At 46.4% G+C, this 21,550-nt stretch overlaps 1 protein-coding gene across 2 annotated transcripts in view; it reads right to left on the reverse strand.

Moving 5' to 3' along the window:
• Positions 1-21,550, reverse strand: part of FARP2 (FERM, ARH/RhoGEF and pleckstrin domain protein 2) — a 217,130-nt gene that overhangs the window by 162,229 nt on the left and 33,351 nt on the right. For both annotated transcript variants that reach the window (XR_014225029.1, XM_082250070.1), the window contains exon 2: positions 7,780-7,884. Coding sequence is in view for 1 of the 2 variants with exons in the window: in XM_082250070.1 (XP_082106196.1) it covers positions 7,780-7,884 (105 nt within the window). In the remaining variant the exon portion in view is untranslated. The remainder of the gene's footprint in view (positions 1-7,779; positions 7,885-21,550) is intronic.

Raw genomic sequence — 21,550 nt, forward strand, 5'->3', positions numbered from 1 at the left:
TGGGAGGGCCCGCGTGCGACCACCCCGACAATTCCATAAGAAAGAAGAGGACACTACTCTCAATACCACGGTCACCAGGCAGGTGTTACTCCCAGCAGTACACCGCACCATCTTGGAATGGGGGAGCGGCGGCCTTAGGTCCGATGCGGCTTTGATCGTGACTGCTGTCGTGACCAGGGCTATGCGACCTCGCGAGGTGTTTCACTCGCCGGCCAGCCTCCGTCCGGTGGGGATATGTCGGAGCCAACCTAGCATAGAGCTAATAGTTGGGATGCGCTCTCAGGTCAGACTGGGAAGACCGTAAGGATCTAGGATATCCAGTGCGTCCCCCAGTCAGCTGTTGATTTTAGTTCACACAGAACAGTTGATTGTAGTTCACACAGGAACAAAAAGAAAAAGAAAGGAAAAGTAAAACATTCCATTTAAAAAAGGAAAAAATGCCAGGACCGCAGATCCCAACAAAGAGCCAGGTCCTTACTCCTGACTAGGCAGTAAAAAAACTGGAGTCCTACATCAGGAAGTGATGGTATATCCTTTGGGACTGCCCCAGGGGCGTAACCAAAAAAGGTTTCCACCTAGTCCTACTCCTGAAGAGAGACAGCATAAAGCCCAATGGTCTGAAGATTTGAGGCTGTGTCCGTCAGTAAACGAAAGAGAAAGGAGAATTTTAAATCTCGACACAAAATTACCAGCCAGCTACAATTGCTAGTGTAGCAAAATATTACATATGTTCTCTTTGTATTTAAATAGAAGAAATCTTAATCCAGCATAATCCTGCTCCAGGGGTGGGGATATTAAAAATGCCTGAGCCCCAGATGGATAACTCCATTGGGAATCCCCAGACATACTGGGCTGATCTCAATTAATGAGTTCTGTGCGAACTCCAGGTCTGCTGCAGAGAGAACACCAGTGTAGATCATAAACTGGAAACCTGAGCTGCTTGGACAACTTGAGAGCTTTCCAGGATTTCCATATCCAGCCTGAATCTACCAGTAGCTGTAGATGAGAAATGTAGAGTGGTTTTAGAAAGAGCACCAATGTAAACAGGAAAAATCTGTGTTTGTTGACCAACTTAAAATATTTGACATAATTCCACCAGCAACACTTGCAAATCAACACCCATGCAAACAAAGAACAGCAGAGCTGAAGAAAGCATGTCCACTCTCCTAAGTACACAAGCAAAAATTGGAGGCATGATGGTAGTGAGTGGGGGCATCCTGTGCTAGCTAACAGTTTTGTTGTTGCCAGTGACCATTTCTCCTGTAGGCAGCAGTATAACCTGACAGTTTAAGAAACAGCAAAAAGCTAAAAAGTGGGCACAAGAAAGGGATCACCAGTAAATAATTTAGACCACAAAACGGTGGCTCACAAACTCAAGGACCAGATGAGGAACAATTCACAATCTAAAAACATGGAAAGCCTATTTTGTAAATGAATACAGTGGGAGACAAGAAAGTATTAAAGGATAAAACAATCCATGACCTGATGAAGGGGTGTGCCCTTAAACATGGCCCCTAAACATGTTGTGGTAATTTCCGGCTTGTCCTACCCCCCATGTGGACTCCAGTGTCACTCCCAGGGACAACACATAACTTTCAGTTCGTGGCCTGCGCCCCCTGCGCTCCTGCGGCTGTGATTCACTCTGGCAAGGGTTGACATCTTCTGGCCTCCCAGATGTGACCCATCCACCTCCCTGTGGTCTTTGCGGTCCAGTGACAACGGTCCGTTATGCAGACATTGACACCAGCCTTGAGCCCCCCTCACTGGGTTTCAAGATCGTGAGTCACGCACAACCTACCTACCTGCTCCTGGGCATGCAAGTATGATCCCCACTATAATTCATTCTGCTAATCTTTAATTGGTTCAATAAACTATGGACTGTTTTACCCTTGAATATATTTATGCCTCACACTATTTTCATTCACAAAATAGGTGTTCTATGTGTTTAGTTTGTGCCAGTCTAAGAAACCCTGTGTCCTTCAATGGATGAGCAAAAAAACAGAGAACATTACTAATAACTGAAGGAAAACAAAGATGGTAGCTAGAGATGGTAAATAGATCTTTCAATATATTTTAGCCTAGTTATACATAAAAATCATAAGCCTTTGATTACAGTTGCTGGCCAGATACCATTTCTTCCACAGGAACAGAAATCCAAACACATACTGACACATGGCAAATATTGACATAATTTCATTCCTACCATACACTACATTTATAGCTGGTTGGAGATTAACACCACAGACCATACTATGTGCTGCCCAGAATGGAAAAAATGGCAGTCAGCTGAATTAGAACTTTTTCAAAAGGAATTTCCACATCACATAAACCAAATTCTCAGATACTAAATTATATATTTTATCCATCCAACATTTAACTGATTAAACATGCCACATGAACTGCGTTACTCTGGCTTTAGGAACATTGTGCTAAGAATTGTAGCTCCAACAAAAAGCTTAGCAACTGAGTGGAGCAAACTGATCCACATGAGGATATACAGTGCCTTGCGAAAGTATTCGGCCCCCTTGAACTTTGCGACCTTTTACACATTTCAGGCTTCAAACAAAAAAAATATAAAACTGTAATTTTTTGTGAAGAATCAACAACAAGTGGGACACAATCATGAAGTGGAACGAAATTTATTGGATATTTCAAACTTTGTTAACAAATAAAAAACTGAAAAATTGGGCGTGCAAAATTATTCAACCCCCTTAAGTTAATACTTTGTAGCGCCACCTTTTGCTGCGATTACAGCTGTAAGTCACTTGGGGTATGTCTCTATCAGTTTTGCACATCGAGAGACTGAAATTTTTGCCCATTCCTCCTTGCAAAACAGCTCGAGCTCAGTGAGGTTGGATGGAGAGCGTTTGTGAACAGCAGTTTTCAGTTCTTTCCACAGATTCTCGATTGGATTCAGGTCTGGACTTTGACTTGGCCATTCTAACACCTGGATATGTTTATTTGTGAACCATTCCATTGTAGATTTTGCTTTATGTTTTGGATCATTGTCTTGTTGGAAGACCAATCTCCGTCCCAGTCTCAGGCCTTTTGCAGACTCCCATCAGGTTTTCTTCCAGAATGGTCCTGTATTTGGCTCCATCCATCTTCCCATCAATTTTAACCATCTTCCCCTGTCCCTGCTGAAGAAAAGCAGGCCCAAACCATGATGCTGCCACCACCATGTTTGACAGTGGGGATGGTGTGTTCAGGGTGATGAGCTGTGTTTCTTTTACGCCAAACATGACGTTTTGCATTGTTGCCAAAAAGTTCGATTTTGGTTTCATCTGACCAGAGCACCTTCTTCCACATGTTTGGTGTGTCTCCCAGGTGGCTTGTGGCAAACTTTAAACGACACTTTCTTATCTCTAAGAAATGGCTTTCTTCTTGCCACTCTTCCATAAAGGCCAGATTTGTGCAGTATACAACTGATTGTTGTCCTATGGACAGAGTCTCCCACCTCAGCTGTAGATCTCTGCAGTTCATCCAGAGTGATCATGGGCCTCTTGGCTGCATCTCTGATCAGTCTTCTCCTTGTATGAGCTGATTTGCAGTGGTCTGATACTCCTTCCATTTCAATATTATCGCTTGCACAGTGCTCCTTGGGATGTTTAAAGCTTGGGAAATCTTTTTGTATCCAAATCCGGCTTTAAACTTCTCCACAACAGTATCTTGGACCTGCCTGGTGTGTTCCTTGTTCTTCATGATGCTCTCTGCGTTTTAAACGGACCTCTGAGACTATCACAGTGCATGTGCATTTATACGGAGACTTGATTACACACAGGTGGATTCTATTTATCATCATTAGTCATTTAGGTCAACATTGGACCATTCGGAGATCCTCACTGAACTTCTGGAGAGAGTTTGCTGCACTGAAAGTAAAGGGGCTGAATAATTTTGCACGCCCAATTTTTCAGTTTTTTATTTCTTAACAAAGTTTGAAATATCTAATAAATTTCGTTCCACTTCATGATTGTGTCCCACTTCTTGTTGATTCTTCACAAAAAAATTACAGTTTCATATCTTTATGTTTGAAGCCTGAAATGTAGCAAAAGGTCGCAAAGTTCAAGGGGGCCAAATACTTTCGCAAGGCACTGTACATGTTACTGCCGAAAGACCAAATATTTCCTACTCGTACATGTATCTTTCGTTAAAACTCTAGTACACTCCAGCAAAAATAATGTAGGAGGTGGCTGAGATAAGTCAATGCAAACTAATCACGTATTGAAAAATGTATTATATATATATATATATATATATATATATATATATATATATATATATATATATATATATATATATATATGAGGTAACCCTTAGGCCCCATATGCACACAGGGCATCAGGAAAAACGAGCTGCAGAGCCACTTCTAACGCAAAGAAAAAGCAGCTGTAAAAATGTGCTTTCAGTAGCTTTTTCCATTGGCGTTATTGCACGTTTGGCCACGTCGCTTTTAGCAGCGTTTTTTCTGTATCCATTCAAAATCCATGGTTCCCTATGGAAGCCTATTGATTTGAATTGAAGGCGCATCGCAAGTCGGATCAGGGGACGAGCGAGCGGCCCCACCCCCCTGGACCATACCAGGCCACATGCCCTCAACATGGGGGGGTGGGTGCTTTGGGGCGAGGGGGGGGGCTCTGTACCCCCCACCCCAAAGCACCTTGCCCCCATGTTGACGAGGACAAGGGCCTCTTCCCGACAACCCTGGCCGGTGGTTGTGGGGGTCTGCGGGCAGGAGGCTTATCGGAATCTGGAAGCCCCCTTTAAAAAGGGGGCCCCCCCCAGATCCCAGACCCCCTCCCTATGTGAATGGGTATGGGGTACATTGTACCCCTACCCATTTACCCCATAAAAGGCAGTGTATGTAAATGACAGGAGACGTTTTAAAAAGTTTATTAAAAATCTTCATTCGGTCTTCTCCCCTCCGCTCTTCTGCCCTCCGCTCTTCTTCTGCCTCTGGTCTTCTTCTTCCGCTCTTCTTCTTCCTCCGGTCCTCCTCGGACACGGTCTCTCGTGATTATGCTGGTCTCTGCAGCTTATTATATAGCCATTAGGGGCGTGGCCTCCAGGTGATGCCCAAGGCTGAAAAAGACCCCCAAGGCTGATACCTGGCCCTTAATGGTACTCAAGGCCAATTTCTGTTCAACCCACCCGTTGAAGGAAGGGTAAGACCTGAGCCACCGAGAAAGCTCGAGGATGAACCCCAAGAGACTCTCACCACACAATGTACGTCTTCCACGTATGATGGTAGATCCTCTTCTAAGTAGATTTCCTAGCTTTTACACTGTAGGAATCACAGACTCAGACAAACCTCTATCCTTTAGCACAGTGGTTCTCAACCCCTGTCCTCAGGGCCCACTAACAGGCCAGATTTAAAGTATTACCTTGGGGAGATGCAGAGTAGAATACTGCAATCACTGAGCAGCAAATAATATCACCTGTGATGCATTTCAGTTATCTTGCAACCTGGCCTGTTAGTGGGTCCTGAGGACAGGAGTTGAGAACCACTGCTTTAGCGCCTAGTGTTCAACAGCCAAGCCGTCAAAGCCAGCAAATTTAGAGCAGGATGAAAGATTGGTCTTGGGACAGCAGATCCTCCCTGACAGGAAGTTTAAAAAAAAAAAAAATAGGTGGCAACCAGCCGCACTAGATTGGCATACCAGACCCGGCGAGGCCAGTCCGGAGCCTCTAAGATGACTGGAATCCCTTCTGCCTCAATCCTGCGTAGGAGTCTGGGCAGAAGCTTGAGAGGTGGGAAGGGGCAGATCAGATGATCCTGACCCCATGGGGCCACCAGCACATCTGTGGCGTCTGCCAGAGTATCCTTTGACCGGGCCACAAACCTCTGCACTTTTCTGTTGAGCCGAGACACCAAGAGATCCACCTCTGGGGTGCCCAACCAGAGACACAGCTGATGAAACACCTCCGGATACAGGGACCACTCTCCTTGGTCCAACGCCTGCCGACTGAGGTAATCCGCATGCCAAATTTTCCACCCCGGCAATGTGTACAGCAGAGGGGGCTGAAAAGAACCGTTCTGCTCACCTTAGAATGCCTGCTACCTCCAGGGCACTTCTTGTGCCCCCTTGGTGATTGACATAAGCCACGGCCGTGGCATTGTCCGATTGAATACACTGGGCATCCCTGAAAATTTAAACACACATGCTCCCCATTCACACCTGAGACCTTGGAACACTACCGAGTCACATGACACCGGGGAGGGAAAATGACTAATTGGGCCCAATTTGGACATTTTCACTTAGGGGTGTACTCACTTTTGTTGCCAGCGGTTTAGACATTAATGGCTGTGTGTGGAGTTACTTTGAGGGGACAGCAAATTCACACTATTATACAAGCTGTACACTCACTACTTTACATTGTAGCAAAGTTTTATTTCTTCAGTGTTGTCACATGAAAAGATATAATAGAATACATACAAAAATGTGAGAGGTGTACTCACTTTTGTGAAATACTGTATATTGGCTTGTTATAACACTGGGTCCATGTTAAACAACGCATAGCAACGCAGCCCAAAGCACGTGGTGTGAATGGTCCCTCAAAGACCCCGGAAAACGTCACCACATTGATAAGTCCACTCTAAACCTTCTTCCTTTTGTAAACCTACCTAAAAATGTACCCTTAACCTACAGAGCAGACACTCCCACTGTAGGCTTGATTTACACTTTCAGCTGGAGTTAGGCAGCTTAATTACATATTTTGGGTGATTACAGTAACTAAATGGAAGCATGATTTCAAGACTTCTAAAGAAACACATAATTAAGCCGCATTTTAATATATTTGCCTGGAGTGTTTTTTTCAATTTTTTTTTTTTACTTTATGTTGTTCATGCGGTTTGTCGTTATGTTAACCTTTAAGATTCCTACAGCACCATCAGCAAAAATATTTTTTTATTTCTTTTAGCCTGTGATATAAAACAGTACTATTCACGAGACTGTATCCAGGCAACAGCTTAGTGCTGTATCAAAGTTAAAGGGTTTGTAAACCTCAGAAATGAACTTTGAGGAAAGTATACCCCTCTATAGTGTGTACTTGTTTCAATTAAGAGCACTAAGTGTCATTTATTTCTGCTGCTTTTCTCCTCTGCTATTAGCATGAGTAATTTCTGACAACTTTCCCTAACACCAAGAGAAGAATGGTGACAGGGGAGGATATCCGGGATTTAGCCTCTGATTGACAGCCTCAACTCTGTTCCTGTGTGATGGGGAAAGGGAGAAGGGGGGGGGGGTGTCCCTTCCCTCCAATCAGCTGACTGAGCTCTGCAGAGCTTAACTTCAACTCTCTTCCCCCTTTTTTTCTGAATTCCTACACCAGCTTCAAAAAAACTGGATTTAAAACGGATGCAGAGAAGAGAAGACTGCAGATAAACAGTTACAACTCATGTAGGAGGATTGATTTTAGCTTTTCTGCATCACCTGAGGCCAATCACTTAATTGGATATATGGAAGGGTTTACAACCATTAAAAAAAAAAAATTAAATTGGTCAGAGATTAAGAATAGGTAGCTAAAAAGTAACAGTAAGCTATTGAATTGTGACACATTTATAGAATCAAAAATGCAAACAAATAAGCCAGTCACATAAAATAAACCTAGGTACAGTTGTGGGCTTAATACAAATAACACAAGTAGGCACTAAGATTTTTATAAACCATAAAATAATAATTTAAGCAACAATCCACAAATAAATTATGCAAAGAAAAAAAAAAGTAAATATAATATAAATAGAGTTGAGAATGTAAAGTAAAACATAGTAGCTTTACATACCCACTGTGACTGTGCTGTCTGGAACTCAATGCCAAAATAGTCTGTCTCCACCACATTCAGATGCATGAACAGTTGGTTCAGCAATGCTTGGCCTATGGTCTTTGGCTGCAAAAGACAAACAGAGATTTGTAAAAAACATATATAGGACCAGAAATGCCTCGTAAAAGAAAACCCCAGCTTCATTTACAAATCAGATACACTCTAAATTATTTCTACATAATTTGTTTTCAAAAGTTTAAAATTTCTCCTTTCCTGCATCCATAGCAACAATGCACTCTGTAAATATAATTCCCCAATCCCAAGATAGCAGCTGGGAATTCTGTGTAAGAATCCATTTTACCTTCAGAAATCTGGACATAACAACGGAAAATTGATATCAAATACTTACCGTAATTTTCCTTTCCTGATGGACTCCATGGCAGCATACGTTCGGGTAGGCCCCGCCTCCTCTCCTACCTCAAAGGACCCCACTCCCATAAATCTTTGCTCCCTTTCAGCATCAGTGTTCTGTAACTAGCCTACTCAGGAATTGGGAGGGGACTCCTGCTGCCATGGAGTCCATCAGGAAAGGAAAATTACGGTAAGTATTTGATATCAATTTTCCGTTTTCCTGACAGACTCCATGGCAGCATACGTTCGGGAAATAACTCGCTATACACTCCCGGGTGGGAAGATGCTGAACAAAGAAAACTTTAATTGGCACTGTCAACTGACAAGACTTGAACGCCAAAATTAACGGAAGATAAAGCAGCAGGTTCAATACAATAATGGGAAAGGAAGGTATTGACAGATGACCAGGATGCTGCTTTGCAGATCACGTCAGGCGTGACGTGTTTGGAAGCTGCCCAAGACGTAGCGACGCTTCTTGTAGAGTGAGCTGTAATTGCCTCTGGAGGAGCCAAGCCCTTTGCTCTGTACGCCCATTGGATAGCCTGAACAATCCACGCAGCCACTGCTCTAGAAGAGGCACGCATACCCTTCTTTTTGCCATGGAGAAGAACGAAAAGGAAATCCGATTGGCGGAAGGAGGATGTGGCTTCCAAATATTGACTTAGTGTTGCCCACGTCTAGAGGATGGACTGGAGATTCCTCATCAGTTCTGAAGGTGGGAAGAACTATCTCAGCATTTTCGTGGAAGACAGAGGTCACTTTTGGATTTGACCCCAGCATAGGGATTAGGACCACTCTGTCTTGAAAGAAGGTCAGAAAAGGCTCTTTGTAACCTAAATTGTGTATCTCAGAAACCCTCTTAGCGGAGGTAATGGCCACCAAAAATGCTGTCTTCAACGTAAGCTCCTTGATTGACATGGAGGCAACTTCCTTTGAAGAAAAAAAGTCCAAAACTAATGGAAGATCCCATTTTGGAAATCTCGGCCTTCTCGGAGGCCTGAGCCTGACTGCGCCCTTAAAAAATTGCTGAATCAGATGATGACTTGCCCACTGAATTCCGGTGAAGGCTGAAATGGCGGAGACTTGCACCCGGAGAGAACTAACTGAGAGGGACAGATCCAGACCAGATTGCAAGAAACTTAGAATCTGCTGAATAGTAGGTGTACCTACTGGACCTGACCTCTGGGCCTGATGACTCATGAACCTGGCCCATATCCTTTCATATACCCTGTTGGTGCTAGGTCTTCTTGAACTCATGAGAGTCGGGATCACCTCTTCTGGACATCCGAGAGCTTCCAACCTCCCCCTCTCAAGAACCAAGCCCTGAGGTGCAGCCGTGCGGGGCATGGGTGCAGAGTAGGACCCTGAGATAGAAGGTCCGACCTGAGAGGTAGAGGGATTGGATCCCTGAAGCTGAGAAGGGACAGCAGGGGAAACCATGGCCTGTTGGGCCAGAAGGGGATTATTGCCACGATCTCTACTTCCTCCATCTTCAGTCTCCGCAGGAATTGGAGTACTATTGGTACTGGTGGAAAAGCATAAGCAGACTGGAAGTTCCATCTGTCCGTGAGGGCATCCACTCCGAAGGCTCGAGGATCTCTGAACCTCGTGTAGTACTTCCGAAGCTTCTTGTTGCGTGGACTCGCAAACAGATCCACTTCTGGCGAAATCCCCAGGGACAGCACCCAGTTGAACACCTCCTGATGGAGGGACCACTCGTTGTCTAGTTGGAAACGGGATAGGAAGTCTGCTTCCACATTCAACACTCCCGGAACAAAGACTGCTGAAAGATTGGCCAGATGATGCTGAGCCCATGTCATAATCGGCTCTGTTTCTTGGAGGAGAGACATGCTGCGCGTTCCTCCCTGCCTCTTGACAGAAGCCACTGCCGTGGTGTTGTCCATCCTTAGCAGCACTGAGGCCCCTTGCGTTAGATGGTGAAGAGCCTGAAGGGCTTTGAGGGCAGCTCGTAGTTCTAGAATGTTGGACACCACTCCGTGACCGGGAAAGTTCCATCTGCCTTGTGCCACTTCGGACAGACAGTGGGCTCCCCAACCGGTACTGCTGGCATCGGAGGTTATCGTAATCCAGGAAATTGGAGCGATTGAGTGGCAGTTGGTCAGATTTGTACGGCGTAACCACCAGGGAAGGCATCCCTTCATGAATGGGGTCAGGTGAATAACTTGTGACAAGTTCTCCGTTGTCCACTGTTGGAGAAACCCCTTCTGGAAGGGTCTCAGCTTCCACATGGTGGCTACGAGCGTCCCTACTACCTTTAGACACTGACGAGCAGTGAGACAAGAGGCAGCGAGAGCGCGAGCCACCCCGCTCTGGACTACTGGAATTTTCTCTTCTGGCAGGGAAATGGTGCACTTCACCGTGTTGAAAAGTGCCCCAAGAAACACCAGCGACTGCGTAGGCACCAGATGGCTCTTTTCTAGATTCAGAATCCAACTGAATTCCTGAAGCGTAGAGATCACTTGCTCCAGATGCAAGAGTAACTGACATCTGTCCTGAGACAGAAGGAGGAGATCGTCCAGATAATGATGCAATCTGACGCCTCTGGTCCTGATGAGAGCCACAACTGCCAGCAAGGTCTTGGAGAACGTGCGAGGTGAAGTTGAGAGCCCGAAGGGAAGACACGTAAATTGCATGTGAGCATGACCTACAGCAAACCGGAGGAACTGATGGTACTCTCTTGCCACAGGAACATGGAAGTATGCATCTTTTAGGTTGATCAATGCCAACCAATCTCCTGGGAGAATCGATTGCTGTATTGTGACTAGGGACTCCATTTTGAACCTTTCTTGATGGATAGACCTGTTGAGATATGTAAGGTCTATTACCGGGCGCCAGGTGCCGTTCTTCTTCTGGACGAGGAACAGAGGTGAATAGACTCCCAAACCTCGTTCTGCATCGGGAACTGGCACAACAGCTCGCTGAACCAGTAAGGTGTCCACGTAAGCGAGAAGAACCTTCTTTTTTTCTGCCGAAGGAGGAAGTGAGGTTGCAACAAACCTGGGTTTGGGAACGTTGTCGAACGCCCACAAATGTCCCTGGGACACGATGTTTAACACCCAGGGATCCTGGATCGAGGCCGCCCAGACATCCCGAAATTGGAGCAACCTGGCCCCTACCGGGAAGGCCTGGACGGGCCCAACCTCAAAAGGATTTGGTGGCCTCCCGGTCACCAGACGAAGAGCCTTTTGAGCCTTTCTGGAAGGTGGATTGCCTTGACTTCCAACCTCTTCCATAGGACTTGCCTGGTCTGTAGCTGCGTGCTTCCCTGGAACGATTGGTGGTTTGTCTTCTCGGGAAAGAGCGCTTCTGAGCGCCTGGGCGTTTATCCTGAGGGAGGAACCCAGATTTTCCACCCGTGGCCCGAGATATGGCTGCATCCAATTTGTTCCCAAAGAGGGAAGAACCCTCAAAGGGAATCCGGCACCATGCCTGTTTGGAAGCAGCATCAGCAACCCAAGGCCTAAGCCACAGGGCGCGTTTAGCCGTAACAGAAGCCAGCATAACTCGAGCCAAAAGGCGAATGGTGTCTAGAGATGCCTCCCCCAGAAAACCCGCAGCCATCTTCAGCTCCTGGATTGGGGAGCTCTGGAACACTTCTTCCGAAACTCCTCCGAGAGTGCCCTCGAGGGCATTAATCCAGACTTCCATGGCTTTAGAAATTGTAGCCAAAGCCAAAGCTGGCTTACAGGCCATGCCGGCCGAAAGATATGCTCGTTTAAGGTCAGCGTCGATCCTCCTATCCAACGGATCCCTAAAAGAGGCTGTATCCTCCATTGGAACGGTGACATGCTTGACCAAACGCATCACAGCTGCATCCACACTTGGGGAAGATTCCAGGTACTTCACCTTTTCTTGTTTAAATGGATACAACTTCGCCATTTTTGTGGTCAGGGAATTTTTCCTTTCCACTTTGCTCCACTCTTCTGTAATTATATCTCCCAGCTCCCCTAGAAATGGAAAGTCCAAGCGCTCTTTGCATAGCTGCTTGAAATATTTTCGTTGTTTCGGGGAGGAGACAGCTGGTTCTTCCCATTCAAGGGCTTCTCTCACCGCCTTCACTAGAGGGGAGACAAGGCTGAACTCAAATCCTGAACCGGAGTCATCTGAATCAGATTCGGACTCTGACGGAAGGATAGAAGGATGGCTGGGTTGGGAGGACTCAAAAGGATCTTGAACCAGAAGATCTCTTTCCGGAGAGCGGGATGGCCCTGCAGAAGTACTTGGCTTCTGTAATTCAGCTAGAGAGTCTTTGAGGACTCTGCGCACCACTTCCTCAATATGATGGTCCGACTTCTCCCTTTCACCCGTGGCTTGGGTATAACAGGGTTTACACAGAGAGGAGCCATCTGTTACCATGGTACCACATCCCCAGCATTTCTTCCCATGCGGGTGCTCTGAACGGCCATGATGTGTTGAACCAGAAGATTTGCCATCACGTCCCCTATTATGGGGAGAGCTGCGCCTGGACCTAGACGAGGAGTGCCGGTGATGCGACTTTGAATGTCTGTCTTCGCTGCGTGTGCTAGGCTGGTGTTCAGACCTGGAAGAGCTGGAGACAGACACATGTAGCGATATATAAGAGAAAAACACACAGACCCCCCCCCCCTCAATGCCTAGCACATACCTGGTATGAGCGGGCTGGCCACTAGGGGGTGGAGAAGCGTCCATTATCGATGCAACAGAAGGGGCGAAGAAACTCTTCACAACTAAGCAAAAAGGAATACATATAGAGCTAAGCTTTAACCCCAAGCAAAAAAACTGCCAATAAGCCTTTTTAAAAAATAGGATTCTTACCTCTCAGAACGACAGTCAGAGTCTGGGGGAGGCTGTATGTATGTGCCAACCTTCCCACCAGCTCTGACATACTGAGGGCTTTAAATATGCCGCCTCGCGGCCGCCGATCGCTACCGCGCATGCGCGAGTGACGTCACGCGTCACTCCCGCGCATGCGCACCGAATCTAGTGCCCGTTGGCTACCGCGCATGCGCAGAAGCGCCGCGCAACCCGGAAGCGGCGGCCGCGATCGCGGCCGCGGTGGGACCGGGAGCCACCGGACAATGCAGGAAAGAGACACTACGGCGGACTGAAAAATGCCAAACACCAGACAGTGAGTAAAACGGCCTGACATATGAGACTAGCACATAAGTAGCAATGCAACAACGAGAATAAACAAAGGAAAGGTCCCATAACAGGGCTTACCACCCTGCCCAAGCAGAGAAGGGTCCCAGAGGCACACCACCGGACTGTATCTTCGGGCAAAATTAGGCCACCCGCGGCAGCTGGGCTCTCTCGGCCAGACCACAGAGCTCCTGCTGAGGGTCTCTTCTATTGCCCCCTCCATACCCTGCTAATAGCCAGGGCTTAGCGGAGGCTCCACGACCCATTCTGCTTCCAGGTATAGGACTGAAACAGTAGGAACATAAAACCATATGTATGAGGAGGACGAAAAAAGAACACTGATGCTGAAAGGGAGCAAAGATTTATGGGAGTGGGGTCCTATGAGGTAGGAGAGGAGGCGGGGCCTACCCGAACGTATGCTGCCATGGAGTCTGTCAGGAAATTATCCATCTCCTCCTGCTCAGTTATTTTATATAATATTGTATTGAGATTGCATTTCATTTTGTTATGCTATGACAGTAAACTATTTCGACAACAAAATAAAATAGAACCAACTGGCAAAGGACAGATGATGTCATTGCATCTGGGTGGACAGAACACATAGGCACAACCAACTTAGCTCTCATACATACCAAAGCCATGGACATTGATATAAAGCACCTGTGCAAGGTGAAGGAAATCCTGAAAACACAATCTATTGGGGGTACTTGAGGACTGAGCTTGGGAACCACTGATTCACTCATTTAAGAGCAGGGGCAGTTAAGAAACGTGACCATTCTTCCCTGAAATGTGACCATTCTTCCCCTCTTCTTTTAGAATAGCAGAGCGTATAATTGTTAATCTACCTTTGTGACAATTTGGAAAACAAAATCAGTGCCGAACTTGCAAAAAGCATGTAAAAAATAGTCCAAACATGCAAATACAAGTCTTCTGATCTGATGAGACCAGGCCAGAACTTTCTGGCCTAATCACAAGATGTTACAGTTAAAGAGGAAGTAAACTTTCATCTCTAACTTGTTCCTATAGGTAAGCCTATAATAAGGCTTACCTATAGGCAGTGTAAATCTCTCCCAAACATGCACCGTTTAGAAGATAAAGATGCACCTCACTGGCGCATGCCCTCTGAAAGAACGGCCACCCGGGCAGATCCTTCAGAGCCCTGTGCCGTGAACCGCGTATGCGCGGGATGATGTCTTTGCTGCTTCGGCCAGTCACAGAGCTGGAGTCCATGAACCCGGAAGCAAGACGGGTGAAGATGGAAGCAGCCTCCAGTGATGACATTGCATCGCTGGAATGCTTCATTTTGAGGTAAGTTTTAGATAATGTGCTAATATGCGTTGAATACTGGCACATGATGACTTCACCTTGCAGGTAAGTAGGGAAAAACCCAAAAAATTAATAAACGTTGAGCGGTTCATAACAGCTTTAACACAGCTGATCCCCATAAACCCCATCTTTCTAGTAAAGATGTCAAGATGCTTTTCATTGGCAGAAACTGAGAAACTGGTCAGGACAGAATGCAAGCTAGCTGGATCCACATCCAGGACAATTCCAGAGGGTAACCTCCTAGGCTCCTTTCACACGGCCGCTCCGTGTGTCCGCAAATCATCCCATCCGTTTGCGGATGATTTGCGGACATAATGTAAGTGAATGGCACTGCGGATGTCAGCGGAATACCATCCGCTGACACCCGATTTTCCTCCTGTCAGTTCTGTTCCGTTTTTACGAATGGAACAGAACCCCATTTCTCTATCGCTCATTGACAGACGTAGTCTTCTTGATTCTCAAGAGCTGGGTTATGTTGTCTCCGCAGGAGTAGGACTAGGCAGAATGACAAAACGTTCTGGCTCCACCTTAGGGGCAGTCCCTGAGGGTATATCCTCCCTCTCTCTGCTACAGGGAATCAGTTTTTTTCTGTCTAGTCAGGCATTCCCATTTTCGCAGGACATCAGCGTTTTCTACGCTTTTCCGTAGAGGAGAACCACTATCAGTTTGTGGCGTTACCTTTCGGTCTCGCCACGGCTCCGCGGGTCTTCACAAAGGTGTTGGCCCCAATGTTGGCACTTCTGCGCCAAAGAGGTATATCGATTCTAGGTTACCTAGACGATCTTCTGCTTCATGCAGAGTCTCCTCAGACCTTGCTACAAAACATAGAAATTACTATGATTTCTTTACAGGAATTCGGGTGGCTGGTGAACCAGCAAAAGTCATTTCTGGTTCCCACCCAGAGGCTCGAATATCTGGGTCTAATTCTAGACACAGTCAGGACAAGAGTTTTTCTTCCGGTAGGGAAACTCCGAAAGATTCAATCTGCAGTCCAGTTGTTACTGTCCAACAGCTGGTCTTCCCTTCGGACTTGCATGAGGGTTCTGGGGTTGATGGTGGCTTCGTTCGAAGCAGTCCCATTTGCCCAGTCCCATACCCGAATTCTTCAGCAAGAGATTCTTCTCAGATGGAATCGGAATCCGGAATCCCTGGACAATCAGATCCGATTGAGCAAACAGACCAGAGAGTCTCTGGTATGGTGGCTTCGGTCTCCGATGCTCAGCCAGGGAAAGTCATTTCTGCCAATATATTGGACGACAGTGACCACGGATGCCAGTCTATCCGGATGGGGAGGAATTCTCGGTCAGTTATCTGTCCAGGGACTTTGGTCCCCGGAAGAATCCAGGTTACCGATAAATGTATTGGAACTGAGAGCGATCAGACTTTGTCTGATTCACTGTACCGAGCAGCTCCAGGGCAGCTCGGTTTGGATCCAGTCGGACAATGCCACGGCCGTAGCTTATGTCAATCACCAGGGGGGCACCAAGAGTGTCCGAGCGGCCAAAGAAGTGGCTTGTATTCTTCGCTGGGCGGAACGATTTGTTCCAGCAATCTCTGCGGTGTTCATTCCGGGGGTGGAGAATTGGCAGGCAGATTATCTCAGCCGTCAGACCCTGGATCAGGGGGAATGGTCCCTCCATCCAGACGTTTTCCACCAGTTGTGCCTACGGTGGGGCACCCCGGATGTGGATCTGTTGGCATCACGATTCAACAGGAAAGTTCAGAGATTCGTGGCTCGCTCCCGCGATCCTCTAGCAGAAACCGCAGACGCACTGATCGCCCCGTGGGGGCAATACCAGCTAATATATGCCTTCCCTCCTCTCGCGTTACTGCCAAGACTTCTTCGCAGAATAGAGGAGGAAGGAATCCCAGTAATCCTGGTAGCTCCGGACTGGCCTCGTCGAGCTTGGTACGCCGACATGGTCAGACTGGTGGCGGACGTCCCGTGGAGACTTCCTCTCAGGGAGAATCTACTGTCTCAGGGACCGATCTTCCATCCTGCTTTACGATCGCTGGCTTTAACGGCCTGGCTATTGAGACCCAGGTGCTGAAGGACAAAGGTTTGTCAGCTTCAGTTATTCCTACTCTAGTTGAAGCAAGGAAAGCGACTTCCAGAAAGATTTATCATCGCACATGGAAGTCCTACATTGCATGGTGTGAACCTTTGGGGTTCCGTCCTCGGTCTTATTCGATTAGTCGAATATTGGTTTTTCTGCAACAAGGGGTTGAGCAGAAACTGGCCTTGAGTACTATCAAGGGTCAGGTCTCAGCATTAGCCATCTTCTTTCAGAAGCCTTTGGCTACTCATTCCTTGGTGCGGAATTTCATCCAGGGGGTGCGACATCTGGCTCCGCCAGTGCACGCGCCGTTACCCCCCTGGGATCTTAATTTAGTGTTGTCGGTTCTTCAGAAACCTCCCTTTGAAGATATTAGGGAGATTCCTCTACCCACGTTGTCCCAGAAGGTGGCCTTCTTGGTGGCTATTACTTCTGCACGCAGGGTGTCAGAACTGGCCGCATTATCTTGTCGTTCACCATATCTGGTGGTTCATAGAGATAAGGTGGTTCTTCGTCCGAATCCATCCTTCCTACCAAAGGTGGTTTCAGAATTTCATCTGAATGAAGAAATTGTATTACCTTCCCTGTGTCCTAAGCCCAGTCATCCTCGGGAGTTTGCTTTACACTCCTTGGATGTGGTCCGGGCGATCAGGGTATACTTGAAAACGACAGACTCGTTTCGCAAGACGGATTCACTTTTTGTGATCCCAGATGGACCCAAAAAGGGGTTGCCTGCATCTGCCGCGACCATTTCCAGATGGATCAGACAGACGGTAGTGCAGGCTTATTCTATTAAGGGTCGGGAGCCCCCGTTCCCTGTTAAGGCGCACTCCACTCGGGCACTTAGTGCGTCATGGGCCTTTCGCCATCAGGCGTCAGTGGTCCAGGTGTGCAAGGCGGCTACCTGGTCGTCGGTGCATACCTTTTCTAAACATTATAAAGTTGATGTAATGGCATCGTCTGATGCCTCATTTGGCCGCAAGGTTTTGCAGGCCGCAATTTGAGGAGACCAGTGGTCTACCTCGAGGGTTTTTTTCCGTTGGAAAATTTTTCTTTAGTCTCATTCTTTGTTTATAATGAGCCTTTAAAACTTCTAGTTTGGCACCGGTTGGGCCTTCTAGATTGGATTTGATTTTGTCAATCCCACCCCTCATTTGTGGCACTGCTTCTGGATGTCCCAGCTCTTGAGAATCAAGAAGACTACGTCTGTCAATGAGCGATAGAGAAAAATGGATTTTTGTAAGAACTTACCGTAAAATCCTTTTCTCTTAAGCTCATTGACAGACGTAGTACCCGCCCCTCTATCATTGAGTTGGGTTGGGTTAAATTCTCTGTACTGCTTTAAACAGAACTGATTCCCTGTAGCAGAGAGAGGGAGGATATACCCTCAGGGACTGCCCCTAAGGTGGAGCCAGAACGTTTTGTCATTCTGCCTAGTCCTACTCCTGCGGAGACAACATAACCCAGCTCTTGAGAATCAAGAAGACTACGTCTGTCAATGAGCTTAAGAGAAAAGGATTTTACGGTAAGTTCTTACAAAAATCCATTTTTTTCCTTCCGTGTAAAAAACGGAAAGGAAGGAAAAACGGATGTCAGCGGTGTCATCCGCTGACATCCGCAGTGCCATATACTTACATTATGTCCGCATATCATCCGCAAACGGATGGGATGATATGCGGGCACACGGAGCGGATGACAGAAATGTCATCCGCTCCGTGGAAAAAAAAAAAAAAAAAGTCCCGCAGCGGACCTTTCACAAGGAGCGGCCGTGAGTAGACCAATGATTAGAGACAGGAGGAGAGATTTACCCTCCAGTAGGAAAATGACCCTAAACACACAGTCCAAGCTAAACTTAAACAGTTAAGAATGTAACCTGAATGTCATAGAATTTCAAATTAAGAACCTGTTGCAGGATTTGAAAATTGTTCCACAAGAAGATATGTACACCACTCAAGATAAATGGCTAATCACAGGCTCTACTCACATACATTCTATTACCAAACGTATTGGAATGCCTACCTTTACAGGCACATTAAATTTAATGGAATTCCAGTCTTAAGTGGGGTACACACTAGTAGAAAATCTGACGAAAATTCCCGTCCGAGGTAAAATTGTAAGATTTTCGGCTAGTGTGTACACAACTTTCAGCAGCCGATGCCGACATTTTCAACGAAAAAAAATGGAGGGACAAACACCAACATTTTTTGTTTAATGTGTATGCAGTACGTCCGCGAAAAATCGGATAGGAAAGACCGTGCATGATCTGAAGTTGCTGACTACCCAGAAGTCTAGGAACAAATGTCCCAAAAAAAAAAAAAAATAAATCGGACGAGAAATTTCGTGAACATTTATGCACTGTCAACTAAAAACGGTAATGAACACTGAGCAAGAGAGAAAAAAAATCGGAGGATATTTCATCTGATTTCCGTCAAGTGTGTACGGGCCTTTAGGTCAGTAGGGTTCAATATTAAGTTAGCCCACCCTTTGAAGCTATAACAGCTTCAACTCTTCTGGGAAGGCTGTCCACAAGATTTAGGAGTGTGTCTATGGGAATGTTTGACCATTCTTCCAAAAGCGCATTTGTGAGGTCAGGCACTGAAGTGGACGAGAAGGCCTGGCTCGCAGTCTCTGCTCCAATTCATCCCAAAGGTGTTCTAATGGGTTGAGGTCAGGACTCTGTGCAGGCCAGTCAAGTTCCTCCACCCCAAACTTGCTCATCCATGTCTTTTTGGACCTTACTTTGTGCACCGGTCATTTGGTGGAGGAAGGATTATAGTGTGGGGTTGTTTTTCAAAAGCTGGGCCTGGCCCTTTTCCAGTGAAGGGAACTCTTAAGGCGTCAGCATACCAAGACAATTTCATACTCTCAACTTTGTGGGAACAGTTTGGGGGGTGGCTCATTCCTGTTCCAATATGACCATGCATCAGTGCACAAACAAGGTCCATAAAGACATGCATGAGGGAGTTTGTGGTGGAGGAACTTGACTGGCCTACACAGAGTCCTGACCGCAACCTGATAGAACATCTTACGGATGAATTATAGCGGAGACTGTGAGCCAGGCCTTCTCGTCCACTGGACTATTTTTGGTAATATAGTGTATATGCGAATTGGATGCATTTTAAACGGCATCCGATTCGCATGACACGTGAACCAAACCGGCTTTCTATGGAGCCAGTTCACATACAGGCAGTGCAAATTTGCTGTGAATTCAAAAAGATTCCTGTGCGTTTTCAAAGCACTGTGGTGTGATTCAGATGCAAATTCTAAGCTCATTGCCTTCTATGGGAATGCATCTGAATCGCACATCATCAGTTTTGAACACAAAACAAAAAAAAAAAAAAAAAAACAGCGTGGAGGCCCCCCATCCAATCCATACCCATGCCAAAATTAGCTCTTTAAATTGCTAATGGACGGGGCCACTCAGTGAAGTCGCCTGGTGGCCTCACCTATTAGTGACTTAAGAACTGGCAGACGACAGAAGCCAGCAATGGGTGCACAGTTTTTTTTCTTCTTCCTTCAGGTCGACGGCAGCATTTATCGCGACTGACGCTGGATCTACAGCGGGGACATGATTTTTGTTGTTTTACTAAAGGAATCAAAAACGGTCTGTTTATTTCTTTTTGATACTATTTTTTTTTAATTTCTTTTTTTAATTACCCCATTACTCATTCACATTAGGGGGGCAGGATCTTGGGGCCCCCTTGTTAAAGGGGGGCTTACAGATTCCGATAAGCCCCCTCCCCTAAAACCCAAAGGGACAAGGTGCTTTGGGGTGGGTGGGCAGAGGGAATGGGAGGGTATAGGGAATGCAAGTTTTGGTAGCCAAGCACTGTTGGTAGTGATGGGCTGCATATGAGATCAGTGAAAAAAACCCTGCTGTACTGAGCTTTTTCAAACTGCAGTATGTAAGAGGCCTTACTGTGTTTTTTTTGCCTCTTTGTAATCTCTGAAATTCTCCTGACTTCCCCTTGTTTAACTACCTCCCGCCCGTCCACCGTCAAATGACAGCAGAGCAGTACGGCTATTGTTCTGGGACACCGTCGTATGACGGCGCACCAGAACAGCTTTGGGCGCGCAGTGCCTCGATCGTGGCCGCGCCGTGTTGCTAATGACTTGGCTATTTACCCATGTGATCGGCTGTGTCCAATCACAGCTGGTCACATGCAAATGAGCAAGTGCTGTTTACCGGCTCTCCTCGCCTCACACTGTCAGAGTGTGTAGCGAGGAGAGCCGATCAGCCGCTCCTCCTCAAAAGGGAACCAAGAAAAGGTAATCAGGGCACTGATCATCAGTGCCCTGATTACAGAAATTAGTAGAAAAACTCAAAAACAGTGCCCACCATCAGTGGCCATAGTGTTGCCAGTCAGGGCCTGCTCATCTGTGCTGCCCATCTGTGCCACCTCTCAGTGCCGCCTTTCAGTGCTGCCTACCCATAAGTGCCATCTCATCAGTGCACATCAGTGAAGGGGAAAAATTACTTATTTTCAAAATTTACTCACAGAAATAAGAAAACTTTTTTTTTTCCAAAATGTTCTGTCTTTTTTGTAAGAAATAAAAAAAACAGCGGTGAATAAATACCACCAAACGAAAGCTCTGTTCGTGGGAAAAAAAAAATGATAAAAAATGTCATATGGGTACAATGTAGCATGATCGCGCAATTGTCATTCAAAGTGTGACAGCGCTGAAAGCTGAAAATTGGCCTGGGCAGGAAGGGGGTGAAAGTGCACTGTATTGAAGTAGTTAAAACAAGCAATGCACATTATTTGCAATCATGAGCACTGCTCTATGCACACTACACATCTTATAGTGCATGGTACCTAGTTCATTTCCACAAACAGTGGGGCCATGGAGAATGAACA

This window comes from Pelophylax lessonae (genome assembly GCF_965119305.1).
Source record: "Pelophylax lessonae genome assembly, chromosome: 3".
Classification (NCBI taxonomy): Eukaryota; Metazoa; Chordata; class Amphibia; order Anura; family Ranidae; genus Pelophylax; species Pelophylax lessonae.